This window comes from Anoplolepis gracilipes, chromosome 8 (genome assembly GCF_047496725.1).
Source record: "Anoplolepis gracilipes chromosome 8, ASM4749672v1, whole genome shotgun sequence".
NCBI lineage: Eukaryota > Metazoa > Arthropoda > Insecta > Hymenoptera > Formicidae > Anoplolepis > Anoplolepis gracilipes.
This window is the reverse complement of record NC_132977.1, coordinates 11,485,519-11,500,910: the sequence shown is the minus strand read 5'-3', so window position 1 is coordinate 11,500,910 and position 15,392 is coordinate 11,485,519. Positions and strand designations below refer to the sequence as shown.

Below are 15,392 nucleotides of genomic sequence, written 5' to 3'. Positions count from 1 at the left end.
ACCTGATTGGTCAATTAAATGAGACTTTACCTTATGAGTGGGATTTCTGAACGCACTCTACTTGTGAAATTTTTCTGAAAGATCCGCAACACGTCACTCATACGTGCGCGTACGTGAGTTATGCGTTGCGTGCTATCAGTACTATGTAATATAGCATTTACGATGTACTTATTGTAATTATAATCACGCTCGATACCTCATCAAATGTAAATCACATCGCTAAAATATTGGTGAAATGTCAAAATTTATTCGATCTCATCGAACACATTATTTTAACAAATGTCTTTATCGAGCTATCTTCCCTCGATTTTCCTGGAGTACGTGCTTCTTCGATTGATCGTTCAACTTTGAACTTATTTAATTGAATTGAAGAAAACGAGGACAATTATATGAACATAATTTATAATTATTGCGCTGCGATTACAGGATGGTAAGTCTAAACTGCTTAGTTACTTTAAGGAAAAATTCGACATACACAAGATAGAATGTTTTTAGAAAATAATATTAATCATCTTTTGCACTAGTCAAAATCTTAATAATACGATAAAATTAATCACTCATATTGCATATTACTATTTCTTTATGCAGGCAACATTGAAACATGATATTGAACTACCAAGCAATATTCCAGAATTATTAATGGAGAAGCATGCAAACTATCTCATTTCATACGGGACCAACAAAGATGAATACGTAAGAATCAATTTCAACATTTTTTTTGTTATTTCCATATAGAAACCAGCTGTATAGATTTTTATTGATAACACTCTGTAGATGTTTAATATTTTAAATGTTTAGATTGTAACGAGTTCAATCAGAATTTAATATATTTTGACACTTTGAAAATCAACATATTTTTATTTTTTAGAACTATTCTCAAACTGAGCACATGCGGATGTCTGGAATGTATTGGGGTCTTACTGCGCTGGATTTAATGGGAAAATTAGAGCAAACTAATAAAGATGAGGTGCTAGAATTTATTGGACAGTGTCAAAATGACAGTGGTGGTATTAGTGCTAGTCTGCAACATGATCCACATTTACTTTACACACTCAGTGCCGTTCAAATATTGTGTATGTATGATGCATTGGATGTAATAAATGTCGACAAAGTTATAAATTACGTCAAAGAGAGACAACAAGCAGATGGAAGTTTTGCCGGTGATCAGTGGGGCGAGGTGGATGTCAGATTTTCGTTCTGTGCTGTTGCCACTTTGTCACTTTTGGTAAATATCATAGCAACTGCCATAAATAGCATATAATCTATTTTGGATCCTTGCAAAAACAAAATGTGTTAAAATAGAAACTTACAATTATGCGAATGAAAATTATTTCTTGAAATAGAATAAATATCCTCTAGAACATCAATTTTTTTTTTTTTTTTAATTCTTCAATTTTAGTGGATTTAAAAACAATTGTCAGCAACACTGTTAAATATATCTTAGAAAAAGTAAATTTTTGAATTTGGTTTAAATATCAGAAGGTATTAGCATAGAAAAATGAAAAGAAATTCTTTATTGTCACTAACATATTTCAGAATCGCTTGGACGCGATAGACGTTGAGAAAGCAGTACAATTTGTATTAAAATGTATGAATTTTGATGGAGGCTTTGGTTCAAAACCAGGATCCGAGAGTCATGCGGGTTTAATTTATTGTTGTGTAGGATTACTTTCGATAACAGGTATATGTGTATACATACACATATATATATATAACTCTATTGTACAGAAAATATCGATCTGACTTGTTAAAATGTTTCCCAGGACATCTGCATTTGATAGATGCTGATCGTTTAGGATGGTGGTTATGCGAGAGACAATTACCTTCCGGTGGTTTAAATGGCAGACCCGAAAAGTTACCAGACGTGTGCTATTCTTGGTGGGTTTTATCAGCGCTGACAATTCTAGGCCGCCTTCATTGGATAGATAAAAAAGCTTTAGTAAGTAAATATTCATGAGTAACGTTTTAATAGAATAAAAATAATTATTGATCAATTAATATAATTTAGATGAGATATTCTCTCTCTTTTATGATTTTATTCATCATTTTGATACCTCTGTATCAAAATAATCAACGGTATGAAACAAGTAATTATAAACCAATATCAATTACTTACCTAATATAACTATTTTTTTCTATTTTTCATTACAGATCGATTACATTTTGACTTGTCAAGATATCGAATCTGGCGGTTTCAGCGATCGGCCTGGAGATATGGTCGACCCTTTTCATACTTTGTTCGGCCTCACCGCATTGTCGCTGTTGGATAAGAATTTCTCGTTAAAACCAATTAATCCTACATATTGTATGCCGGAATACATAATCGATCGTTTAGGTCTTAAACCGTCGCGGCTCGATGTATGATTATATATCCGATGTATTCTCGCCTTTTCGTTCACGTCTTCGTTAAAAATACACGATTACAGATTTTTTACAAAATATCTTTTGAGTGTTATATATGACTATTATAATCCTAACATCCTCAAAAACATACTCTGATTGATTCTTCTGTCTGTAAAACTTATTCTACAATTTGAAAAAAAAACGCTTTGCAACCTATTTTCTCTTTTGTTGACAAATTGTGTATTTTGTACATGTACTATATTATTGAAATTTTGTAAAAATTCGCACACAAGAATTTTAATTAAATATTTATAATCCGTATAAAAAGAAACCGTCCTAAAAAAAATCCATCAATTAACACACTCGCTGCCATTAAATATTTTCTTTCGGTTGATCCGTCAACTAAATCTCTTAGTCATTGTGTGCTTTAGTTGACGCGATCTCATAATTTTCTCGTCAAATATATCTGCAATTATTATGCTGACACCGACATTATATTTTATGTAGACTATTTTTTCATGCCATAATAGACTGCAACGCGAAACAAAGACTAATAAAAAAAATAATGTTGACTTTTATCTGCCTGCTTTCTCTTATTACCATTTATTTTCACTACCATTCACCGAACGTACACTTGAGATCGATCCAACGTATTTTTTGCAGATTATCTTTACTGCTTTTTAAGCAAAATTATTTCTAATTCCATCAAAATATTTAAAAAATTAAATTAATTTCGTATAATGTATAGCTCGTAATACTACATAAAAATATCCTCACCCTTTGTTTTCATTTCGCAGTGATGGAATGAGAATTGAAGTAAGAGTTACATCAATAATTCGCAACGCGGACGTCAATGTATTGTAGAGTTAACAGAATTCTCTCATGATATAAAAAAGAAACAAAATTATATTATAAATTTAAAAAATAATAAAATAATGCGTACATATATATGAGATGTATCCTTCCTAAAAAATGTGATGTTTTAATTGTAGTGATTTTTTAAATTAGTGATATTTTAATTATTATAACAGATTTAAACAATGTTCAAAATTATATTTAAAATAGATTTTAGCAGAAGAAATTATTTATCATATTTTTCAATTTCTGATATTACATATCCTTAAATCTTTGGAAATTCTGTCAATATAAAGTCAAAATTTTACTTTTATTTATTTTTAAACATTTATTGCAGAGAATAAAAATCTTATGAATTTATTTGATTATACAATAAATACCTATCTTATTTAAAATATTTACTATCTGAAATGCTTGAATTATGACAAGTTAAATGCTAGCCACCCCATTTTTGCAAGTTGTCTATTGTCATTATTCTGAACCTTTTTGTGCCTGTCTAGAAGCGATGCTTACCTTTCGAAAATCCCTCTGGCCGACTTGTTCATGAATGTGAAGCATAGTATAGATTATATGAACAACGAGAATTGCCATTTTGTCGGTAAGGCACGAGGCGTAACGACACGCCTCTTGCCAACAAACTACGGGCGAGGAAGACGCTTTGCTCCGATTGGTGTTTTATCTTCTCCCACTCTTTCTCTCTACCTTTAGGTTCGTCGCTGGTCGTCGATCAAGATTAGGTTTGATCATAATAACTAAAAAAAAAAAAAAAAAAAGAGATTTATCCCATGTTCTCTTAAAGCAATACAATATCGCTAATAATACTAAAAACGACTGTGTTGATATTCACGTGATTGACCAAGATAGGGTTGAAAATGGTGCGATTTCCTAACTAGATTTGATTGTTGCAACCATGCAATAATAGTTCGTAATAGTTTTTCTTTTTCGCTTAACTTTATTATCGGAAATTAACCCTTGCGCATCGTAAATCTCGAGTTATTTTGAAACCGGCATGTGTTCCCTCTGTAATTCAAATGGCAATGTCGCTATCGTTATGTCATCTTATATCTATGAACGTGTCGACAGCAACATTGTCGTTAGGAAATTACAAAATAGACAGATTGTTATATAAGATTAGTGTATATATATATATATATATATATATATATACATAACACATTTATTTGTCAAATTGTCTTCTTTCTTCAGAAACCATTAATCAAATAAATAAATTAAATAAAGAAATATCCGTGTAAATTAAAGTACTATAAAATCGAAAATTAAATAACGACAATTGATCTCTCGTACAAACTAAATTGGAAAAAAAAATTTTACCCTAGCTCTTCAAACAGGTCCAGACTCGCTGTCTCCGACTTTATCTCAATACAAGAGAATTAGACTCAACGCGAAATTACATCGCTTTCAATCCTCGGAACGAAAGTACGCTGGCGGATCGATCCGCGACGCGCGGAAGACAGGCTCCTCTTTCTTCGTCCTACCCGCTGGGATAGTAGTAATGTACCCGGTACTTCAACGGTGCATACACGGTATCGGTAAACGCGCGCGCGCGCGCGCGAGGTCGATCGGATTGGCCGACGCATTGGCTGTTCCCGTTCGTTCGAGGGAGGTGGTCTGAAGCAGCGGTGTCTGAGAGAGGGACCCGCCCTCGACATCCGCTCGAATGGATAGACGACGCCCCATTCGAGTGGCAGAAACCTCCTTCGGGAAGGTGGGAGAGCCACTGCGCCATTGGACGGAGCTGGTGGTACGAAGCGGGAGCGAGAACCGGCCGAGAACACGATCCGTGACTGCCTCCAATCCGGGACACGGCGGTGCCGCGAGGTCGCGGGTAGGGGAAGCCCGTTGCGGGGGTGTGGGTATAGATCGGCCGCAGTATCCGCGGAGACGCGATCGCGGGTACTCGGCGTGCCTGAGCGTGCGCTCCCGGGGGTCTCTTCCCCGAATTGCGGAATAAAGCAAGAAGAATTTGTCGGAGCCGGAACAGTGTTTAAGTCGAAAACGTCGTCCGGATTGTTGTGATATACTGTGATATACGTGCGCGACAACAGCGCGGGCTCGGGCCTCGGCCGACCGCGGGATCCCGTGGTTGGGTCCGATGGAGATCCTAGTCCCCGGAAAGCAGCTGCTATTCCGCTGCTCCCGCCGCCGGTTCGCGATCTCGAGGATGCTGGCGCACGAGTATCGGCGAATATCTTCTCGGAAAGTGTCGAGCAACGTGTAAAGACGTCGGGTCGTTGGTTCGTTCGGCAGACAGGTGAGTGACGTTAGAGACACTATTGAACTCCTTGGAATCACGTCGATCCTGACGTACGTTGATGATGCCGCGACCCTCGCGCGATACCTATGGTGACCAGAAACCGCCCTACTCCTACATATCGTTGACGGCGATGGCGATATGGTCGTCGAGGGACAAGATGTTGCCGCTCGCCGAGATTTACAAGTTCATCGCCGACCGCTTCCCGTACTACAGAAAGGACACGCGACGATGGCAGAATTCTTTAAGGCACAATTTGTCCTTCAACGATTGCTTCATCAAGGTTAGTCCATCCGTAATCATCCGTACTTGATTCGTTTCGATCCGGAACGTTGGTCCAGAGCTCGGGTTTCTCCGACAATATCATTTCAAAACGTTGTTTTTCTTTAAGCTCTAAGCAAACTATGAAAGCTCCCTCCTAGAAGAAGAAAATAAAAACAAAGTCAATGATCGCATCTCGATGAACAAGAATTAATGTAATTTCATTTTCGCCTTTATGTTTAAAACAAAAATGACAAACCACTGGGAACATCAATTTAAATATTGTCAAAGTAACAATCTCGAATCGCGGTCGCGTCAAAGTGTCGTCAAGGCTCGAGACATCGCGAATAGCGTGGCGAATGGAGCACAGAGAACGGATCTTACCTTTTATGACTGACGCGATGTGCCTTTTCAACGCGAATGTCCGGGTTCGTCCGGGAGCGACGACGCAACGCGCAAGGTGTCTGGTTGTTGTATTATCGGGCCATCTGTTTCGCACCTGCCAACGCGTGCGACCGCGCGATCACCGTCATGGCGCGTTTTACACGCGGTTCCTCAAAATTATACGAAAGGATGCCCGTTCTTTCGTCGCCTGTCGTCCGATTCCTGGGGGGAGTCCTCCACCTCTTAAAAAAGTAAAACGGTGTCTCAAACACACTTTCCGCCGTGTCGTAATGCGTCGTAAGTGAAACTCATGTCCAATTATCAAAAATGCAAATGTATTTTATTGGAGAACATTTCGATTTGCGATTTTGCACGAAACATGTTTTTAAATCCTTAAATAGTCCTTTGATAGTCTAGATTTATGTCTAGATTTTTGCGAATTCTTTATGAAGCTTTTACACATAATTTGATATGAAGACCGTATGAAAACGCGATAATTAATCATAGAATAATTGTGACAACAATATTTCAAACCTTTATATTGTACTTAATGCCTCGTTATAACACAGTGAGTAATGTATTCTATGATTAATATATTTATTTTGCTGCGTATATTCACTGATTTCAGAAAATATTTTCGTTACCAAATATAATTATGAGTTATAAAACAATGAACACACACGCGCATTATAGAATATAATTAATTGTTGAAAACTTAGAATGTAAATATAAACATTTCTAAGGATACTGCTCGAATTACAGGAAATTATAGATATAATTTCTATTTCAATATTAATTAACTTTAATATTATTATGTTAAATCTTGTTATTTGATATATTCTTTTTAATTAAAAAAAAATACATCAAATAATAAGATCTAACATAATAATCTTAAAGTTAATTAATATTGAATTAGAAATTATATCTATAATTGCTTGCAATTCAAGCAGCATCTTTAGAAATGTTTATATTTACGTTCTAAATTTTCGTCATTTTTTTAAATTAAAATATATATATATATATTATTTCAAACGTAGAAATTTAATAAACATATTAGAATTTAATTAAAACCACGTGAAAAATCCAAACTACTGGTTATTTATCGAATATTGACTTTTATTTTCATGCATGCAAAAGTTTAGAATGCAGATATAAATTAAAATTAGCTTTTTTCTAATGTTCTAATGTTTTAAAACTGCAAGTGTCAAGACACGCGTTTAATTTGAAGCATTATTTTCGCAAATAACTTATTAAATTTAATAAATACAATTAATTTATGATTTTATATCTTATTAGTTTAGAATCGAACAATCATATTGCCAAGAGGAAACAATGTTTTCTTTTTTCAAGATAATATACATATATGTAAATGGATACAGAAAAAAACAATGTTTTCTTTTCTCAAGATAATCTATGTAAATAGATTATGTACATACACGTTTTTTCAACATTATTCACACTTGAATCTCGAATTAATCAGTTTGAATCAAACAATCTTGAAATAAAAAAAAAAAAAAAAACACGCAATATTTTTATCGTGGCATATATATCTTTGTTTTCTTAGATCGGACAAATTAAATGTTACCCTAATACATGCCCCTGATTGTAACGAATAATAATTATCGTCGCTAGAAAGCGTAGAACCATAAATGGAAAGTAATAATGTCTCTGTGAGAAATTTGCGAGAAATTTTATTTCGGAAGAAAGATGTATCGATCGTGAATTAACTAATGAAATATTTACGTGTATAAATGCACACACAAACATATTAGAATAGATAATGATAGATAATAGTTATGGTAGATCTGGTTTATTTATTTGCTTACCTAATTCCTCGATTTTAGTTTAAAGTTTTTTTTAATAATTTTATAATCTGACAATTTTTTTACAAATATCTTCCCGCCTAAAGTGATGAGATTATATTTTTTACATAACATCAAATTGACTTTATTTAGCGTAAGATTATTTGAGTTAAATTTGAATATCCAAAGTTGTGGCAAAAAATATCAAATCAAATTTTCGAAATGGAAACATCTACTATAAATTGATCAATTAATTCATAGATAAAAAATAAGTCATTACAAGTTATAATTGAAAATAAAAGAAATAAACATTTCATTTTAATACCAGTAAAATATGAGGCTCATAAAAGATTGGGAAAAAATATAAATTTTAAATATGTTTCTCTATCATCTACCCAGCTTTTCTAAGCAGCAGATTAAAAATATTCGTTTCACGGTAGGGTACACATTTCGGTAGAGATTTATAAAATTGTTTTTCAATGACTATATATAATGACATTATATTATGTATAATCCCTATATATATATATATATATATATATATAAAATATAAATATAAAAAATTTTTAAATATATATATATATATATATATATATATATATATATATATATATATATATATATATATATATTTAAAAATTTTTTATTTATAAAAAAACCTGATAACAATAAGCGAATACAATTATAATGTTGAGCATAATACACAGAATAGAAGGAGTAATATTTAAATAATATAAATATCTGACAATTTTTCTTTACGTTTTTCAAGAGCACAGCGCGAGATGCCACTTTCGATAAGTGCAAGAAATTTTCTGTCGCGATGTTTAATAAAAGTCATTCGAATTCAGCATTGAATGTATTTCTTTTATTTATAGTCTCGCACGCGATTCAAGATCGAGGTTTACCATAGTTAACTGTAGAAAGAAAAGTGGCGCAAAGGATGCGAACGCCGATCTCTTCGCCTCGACCTCTTGTCGAGGCGTGGTACTAATAATAGCGACGGCAATATATTTCCCTTTGCGCGCGCGAGATCTGTCCGGGCAACAGGTTATGCCTTTCCGATCGAATTAACTCGGCCGATCGGCAGATAATCGTTTCGCGTTATTAAATGTAAAACCTGTTCGTTCCTGGCAAAGTAATGAACCCCCGGCTCTCTACAGCTCATCAATCGCCGCTAAGGCCTGAACCTTATATAGGCTATCGCGGTGGACGACGCGTATACCAGACGCCTTTCCGTAGGGATGAAGGGGAAAAATACGGGCTACTCACCTGAGTATGTAATATGAGCGGTGCACGAGAATCGCGTAATTGCCTCAAACATTGTTCCCACCGGCATCCTCGATCCTTCATCAGAGATATCAATTAAGGTGCGACTCCCACAAGCACGTTCATTCAAAGCGTGTGGATTTCCGAAGTGGCGCACAAACCCCGCAGTTGCGATCTGATTCGAAATTTTCCAATCAACAGGAGGATGAGGTTTCCGTTCCTGATACTGTCCTGCGTCAGTTCTGGAAAAAATTATAATTACACGAATTATAATTATGCAAATACTCAATTTGTTTTTCATCGTATTTGATATTCCATTGCTCTGTAATCACACATTGGTTGCTGATGACAGTTTATTGCCAAAGAGTTAAACACTTTTTTTAATTGTTTAATCGAATATTATATAATATCACAGTTTTCTTCTTTTTTTTTTTTTTTTTCTTATCTTTTATCTTATATTTAATCTTTCGTACAAACACAGCTGTCAAACTGTCAGACGGTTTTAAGTTATGATCCATGAATATTAAATGTAAATATATATATGTATGTATCTATCTGTGAAATGCGCTTACTTACGGAAGAAAAGACATTTGTGACACTTCGTTTATCAAAGTGCGGATCTGAAGAGATGCAATTTCAAATTTGCATCGAATCTTGAAACCCTCTTGATGCGATTATAATTTCTCATCGAAAGCTTAAAGTAAGATTTGCAAGAAGAAGCCCGTCATGAATGAATGTTTAACTCGAAACTGATAATGACTCAATGCGAAATCCATGTAATTTGTTTACTATCATGTTATTTGCCATCGCGTGCTGAATTGCGCTGCCATTCGACTGTTCGTACAACGACGACTTTTCGCGAGCTTCTTGCCAAGTTGTTAATATAAATTTTGTCTTCGTGCAAAGCGTTTCTTAAGTGATTCAAAACTAGGTCTTCGTGAAATGCGCGCGAATGTCAGTATACGTGTTATTAATCACTTGATTTTTAAGCAGATTATTCGAGACTCGTATAGATTCGGATACAATTTATTGTACTTGAAAATTTCAAGAGAATTATTTCTAGATTAATTTCTTTCACGCGAAAGTAGAAGCATGCTAGTCTAAAATTACCAAATTAATGAGCATGAAACTGCATTTTTCTGTGAAACGGTACGCATACTTATTTCTTAAAAGCTTGTCACAAAGAACGCGCGGAAAAAAAATTTAGTATCAAATTAAAATTTATATACTATAGTTAACGCGATTATCGTTTTATATATAAGTAACAATATATATATATATATATATACATATAATCTTTTTAGAAAGATTCATTAATGTTAAATTTCAACAATATTATAATTTTGTTTTATATTATAATAATAGTCATCTCAAGAATATAATTCTATCGTCTTAATTTTATTACAATAATTTTTTTATTTCAATATATACTATTTATCTATCCAACTTGTTTTGTCTGTGTATTCATGAAAAAATTATTCTTCAATAATGAGAATATATTTTTCTCGGTAGAGAGCTATATATTATTATAAATATCTTCGAATAAGCAATTTATATTCGCTATGTTATAATGCTATATAATCTCATTTACATGTTGAGAACAAAGATAATCTGAAAATAAAAACTGTTTTTTTTTTTTTCTTTCTTTCTTTCCGTGCTTTCGCCAAAGAATACAGTAATACGAAATAACTTTGGCAAAACGACGCTACCGTTTTCTTCTGCCAGATGCAACTTGGAATAATTTCGCGAGTCCGGCAAGTCCGACAAGTCCGACGTGATAAAGCGAATGACCGGATTTCAGGTGCCGCGCGGTCCGCATCGGCCGGGAAAGGGGGCCTACTGGGCGCTGCATCCCGCCGCATTGTCCATGTTCGAGAACGGTTCACTCCTCCGCCGACGGAAGCGGTTCAAGCTGCACAAGCCGGATAAAGAGCTGCTCAAGTCCGAGTTGCAGGCCCTGGCCTCGGCGATGCCGCCGCCGTTGCCGCCGCCGCCGCCGCCGCCGCAGCCGCAGCCGCAGCCGCAGCCGCACGCGGAACAGCAACCGGTCGCGTCGACCGGCGGGATCGTCGGGGACACCGGCGCCGGCGGCGCGACCTGCCCCGGCAACGGCCTCAGCCTGGCGAATCTCCATCGTCTGCGGGACGATCTTCTGCGTTGGGAGATGCAGGAGAGGCGGATGATGGTCGCGAATCACGGGGACTTTGCCAGCGCGGCCAGCTTTGGCCGATTCGGCGACGGGACGTCCGGTCTGCCGGCTGGACCGACCGCGCCAGAGGCTGTCACCGCCGGTTACTATTTGCTGTCACCCGAAGTGAGGCAGAGACTGACGGGAGGCGCCGACGGCGGCAACGAGATTCTCAGGACGTACGAGGCGGCCGCGTTGCTGCACTCTGCCGCTTCCTGGAACTTTCCCGGCTTCCCGACCGTCTCGCCGTCGTACGCGGTGTCGCAGCTGCCGTACCTTCAGCAGGCCACCGTCAGCAGGTCGCAGGCCATCCATCCGGTGACGCGGGAGATCCGAGATGAACGTCGGGGCGAGCGCACGCTGGAGAACGGGCCAGTGATGGTCGCCACCACCGGCAGGGACAACGACCCCGTCTTTGCGGGTGAGAATGCTTACGAGATTACCGGCTACAATCGCGACAAACTCGCCGAGGAGGAGCCGCTCTCGTCGCCCTCGTCCTCGTCCTCGTCGTCCAGAATGAATCTCTACCGGGGCGTCGTGCCTGTCGCCGCTTCGTCACCACCGACCTCGCCCATCTCGCCAACGTCCCACGCGTCCAAGTCGTCGTCGTCCTCCTATCGCCACCTGTCGCCGGTCTCGAGTCTGGTGGTGGAGGTCGAACGTACCCAGTTGCCCTCCGGTCGCGAGGACCCGGTCGCCGCCACGGTCCTTCTTACCACGGCCAACACGGAGAAGAGGGTGAAGAAGCCCTTCACCATCGAGAACATTATCGCCCCGGACGACAACAACGAGAGCAACGGCGACGGCGGTGGCGTCGCTGTTAATACCGGTGTCGGTGACGAGGAACGTGCCTCGAGGTTGCCCAACGAGTCCATCCCGAAAAAGTCCTCGCTTCTCGTGCCGAGGCCGCTCTACGCCGGATACACCATGTCGATCGCCACCACGGGAGTTCAGAGGCCTTCGTACGGCACCGCCACCTGAACACCGCTCGTCCTCTCCATCGGTTCATTACATCGGACGGAATAAGCCAACAACGTCGTTCACCAAACGTCTTGCAAACGTCCGTTTTCCAAGAGAGAATCACGTCCCTTCGACGTGTTCGCCGCGCGCTCCACACACACACACCCACATTTTACGCCGCCTGTGTACATATACATTACACCTTCACTTACCTAATATCCTTTAGAAGAGAAAGAGAAAGAGATAGAGAGGAAGAGAGAGAGAAAGAGAGAGAGAGAGAGAGAAACGAAGAACACTTTCGCTATTTTAACGAGAAGTAAAACAATGATCCCTCGTTATAGCTGTGACCAAGTCAGGCTCAATGTTTGTACATAAAGTGGAATGTAACTTCTCTCTACACAGAAAAAAAAATTAAATCTTTATCAAATTAAAACTTTATATTTCAGTTAACGCGATTATTATTTTACATATAAACAATAATATATATGCAAAATTTTCTTAAAAACAACATTTGGTCCTAATCTTAAATTTCAACAATATTATAATTTTATTTTAATATTATAATAGTCATCTCTCAAGAATATTATTATCATCTTAATTTTATTATAATAATTTTTTAGTTTGAATATACACTATTTGTCCAGCCTATATTATTTATATTTTGGAAAATTATGAATAATAAAGATCTATTTTTCTCGGTAGAATTATATATTAAATGTCATGTTTAACGCTATATAATATCATTTCAAGAAAATATAGTCTTTTTTTCTGTGTACCATCGTTAGAAACGTGTGACAAAATCCGTTTCGATTCCATTAGATAAGCAAAGGCATAATGTATTGTACTCGCGAGAATCTGTCAAAAAGAATCCGCGAGAATCTCTTCGACTCTGAAAAATTGCGCTTTGTACGTCTTCGCGAAATCAATATTGTCTTATCCGACGAAACAATGTGACGAGACAATCACGCGGATACTTTTTGCCTCAATTGCGACACAATCGATCGGATATAATCACTGCGATCCTCTGTCCAATTCGCCGCGAATGGTAGACGTGACACAAATATAGGAAGACATCGTATAGACAACGCGTTAGAGTTCCTCATTTCGTAAATACAGTCTTCTTTTATCGAGAGATAAAAGCTTTGCTTGCTGATATTGGTTTTCGTCGCAGGAGTCGCTTGGTCTCGAGAAATTTACGAGCTGTCCGGGCAGTTAACAGTTATAGTTACTCGTAATCTACGGCTATTTTATGACACGCAAAGGCGGTCAGTTGATTATTGTCAACCGCGATACTCCGAAAATATGTAATTAACTAATTAGACGATCTCTAAACGATTAAACGCGGACGCGAGCACGAAAAACACCAACGAGATTAGATTTAGTACATAAAATTAACAATGTAAAATTAACTTTGCAATACTTATTTAGGCGTGTATCACATAAAGTGTTACAAGATGTTTTCTCCGAAACTATTAAAGGTAGCGAGGCTATTCTTTTTGCAATTTTTATGATTTGTTGAGGTCTTTTAAATGACAGAGAAGGTACCTCTCTCTTAAAAAAAAAGCTAAAAAAAAAAGATGATTCTTTATTTTTTTTTTTTAATGGAATATTTTTTTTAAATCTCTGCATTTTTTAATAGATCTCTTTTAATATGACAACATTTAAAATACTTTTTAATTTTAAAGAATTAAGAATATTCTCCGTTATAATTCTTGAACTATGCAAAATATGAAAAAACATTTTAGATAAATGTTGTTGTATTAAAAAAAAAATCTATTTAAAAAAATGGATAAATTAACATACTATTCTATTTTAAAAAATGGGTATCGCCTTTTTTTTAAGAGATTGGCGGCAGTACCCTGTCATCATTTAAAAGGTCCCAACAAACCATAAAAACTGTAAAAAGAATAGCCTCGCTACCTTTAATATTTTAATAGTTTCGGAGAAAACACCTTGTAACATTTTATGTGGCATACCCTGTTATATGTATGAATGCCAAAGTATTACTTTTATATTATAACTATATTTAATTGGAATATTTTATACAAAAGGAACAAAGTGCTAGATTTAACTAATCGACAAAATATATAGAATTCTTACATTTCGAAAATATTTATGTCAAAACTTTATTATACATTTCAATAATAATCCAGCGGCAGACAACGAATGTAACATGCATATTTATTCGTTTCTTTTTTTTGTAAAAATGTAAATATATACATATATTTATAGCTTAATATATGATAATTTATTGAACATTACTAAATTTTAAGCAAACCCATCGATCTGAGAAATAAATTAAGATTCACATTATTATGCTGTAAATTATTCTTATGATGTGAGACCCTACATTGTATGATATTATTTTCTCGAAAAAAAATATTCTCCAAAACACAAAAATCTATTTAAAATTTTTTTAAATTTATATTATCAAAATATAACAATATAAACAAAATATAAAGGCGCTTGATTCCTTTTATAGAAAATATCCAATTAATAGAGTCTCGATATAAAATTTGTCAAATTTGAAATTGCATCATCGTCCAGATTTTCGCATAATGTTACTAACAATAAATGCGATTTCTAAATCTGCCAATTTAATTATTCTCGCGCTCCATAAAAGAAGAGGCTGCTCGTTACATTCGTACATTTGCGCATCCATCTGTATTCTATACTCAATCGAGTAAAAACGATTTGTAAATGTAGAAACAATTAGTAGCGAAATAAATTATTGTATATACGTAGAATAAGGATATATCTACACAAATGAATGTTGTTTTTATTCTTACCGAATAATCCCTTTAAATGTTTTCCTTCGACGTTTTTTATCAACCCCATTCACTGTTGGCAATTCATATATTTTTGGTACGCGCGAAATAAATTTATGATTTTTAAATGTTTTCCACAATATAAACTTTATAAGTATATACACACATATTATATAACATTTTCCTCCTATTTGTTTATTAATTTTCTCCCTAAATATTTAAGCGAAAATTACTGGAAGAAAATTGGTTTTGTTTTAAGATAACATTTATTGTCTTCCCTATTGCCTTCTCTC

General features: G+C 36.0%; 3 protein-coding genes across 8 annotated transcripts in view; 2 read left to right on the top strand and 1 right to left on the bottom strand.

The window, feature by feature from the left end:
- The first annotated feature begins 96 nt into the window (after positions 1-96).
- Positions 97-2,439, top strand: Betaggt-ii (geranylgeranyl transferase type-2 subunit beta). Of its 2 annotated transcripts, XM_072898188.1 has the most exons (6): positions 97-430; positions 589-693; positions 869-1,225; positions 1,537-1,681; positions 1,764-1,939; positions 2,152-2,439. In XM_072898188.1, exons 1-6 carry the CDS (start codon positions 428-430, stop codon positions 2,362-2,364), a joined length of 999 nt encoding a protein of 332 aa, XP_072754289.1. In that variant the 5' UTR covers positions 97-427; the 3' UTR covers positions 2,365-2,439. The 2 variants fall into 2 exon arrangements, with proteins under 2 accessions (XP_072754289.1, XP_072754288.1); XM_072898187.1 differs by lacking the exon at positions 97-430 and having other exon boundaries at positions 568-693.
- The window catches only part of LOC140668863 (uncharacterized), a 43,920-nt gene continuing 30,063 nt past the window's right edge, over positions 1,536-15,392 (bottom strand). Inside the window, exons 3-10 of one of the 5 annotated variants that reach the window (XR_012047258.1) lie at positions 9,187-9,425; positions 6,116-6,357; positions 4,531-5,888; positions 4,046-4,218; positions 3,712-3,950; positions 3,121-3,222; positions 2,117-2,259; positions 1,536-1,912 (exon numbers count right to left, since the gene is read on the bottom strand). Coding sequence is in view for 1 of the 5 variants with exons in the window: in XM_072898190.1 (XP_072754291.1) it covers positions 5,857-5,888; positions 9,187-9,425 (271 nt within the window). In the remaining 4 variants the exon portion in view is untranslated. The remainder of the gene's footprint in view (positions 1,913-2,116; positions 2,260-3,120; positions 3,223-3,711; positions 3,951-4,045; positions 4,219-4,530; positions 5,889-6,115; positions 6,358-9,186; positions 9,426-15,392) is intronic. The other 4 variants (XR_012047256.1, XR_012047257.1, XR_012047259.1 and 1 more) reach the window with 4 other exon arrangements.
- On the top strand, positions 5,532-15,260 carry LOC140668858 (uncharacterized). The gene is made up of 2 exons (XM_072898183.1): positions 5,532-5,753; positions 10,985-15,260. Exons 1-2 carry the CDS (start codon positions 5,532-5,534, stop codon positions 12,350-12,352), a joined length of 1,590 nt encoding a protein of 529 aa, XP_072754284.1. The 3' UTR covers positions 12,353-15,260.

Excerpts from the sequence above, each read along its gene's own strand:
- Betaggt-ii (XM_072898187.1), top strand. The coding sequence starts at position 583 with ATGCAGGCAACATTGAAACATGATATTGAACTACCAAGCAATATTCCA. Across the intron at positions 694-868 it reads GGACCAACAAAGATGAATAC|AACTATTCTCAAACTGAGCA; the intron begins GTAAGAATCAAT and ends TTTATTTTTTAG. Across the intron at positions 1,226-1,536 it reads TTGCCACTTTGTCACTTTTG|AATCGCTTGGACGCGATAGA; the intron begins GTAAATATCATA and ends AACATATTTCAG.
- LOC140668858 (XM_072898183.1), top strand. The coding sequence starts at position 5,532 with ATGATGCCGCGACCCTCGCGCGATACCTATGGTGACCAGAAACCGCCC. Across the intron at positions 5,754-10,984 it reads TCAACGATTGCTTCATCAAG|GTGCCGCGCGGTCCGCATCG; the intron begins GTTAGTCCATCC and ends ACCGGATTTCAG.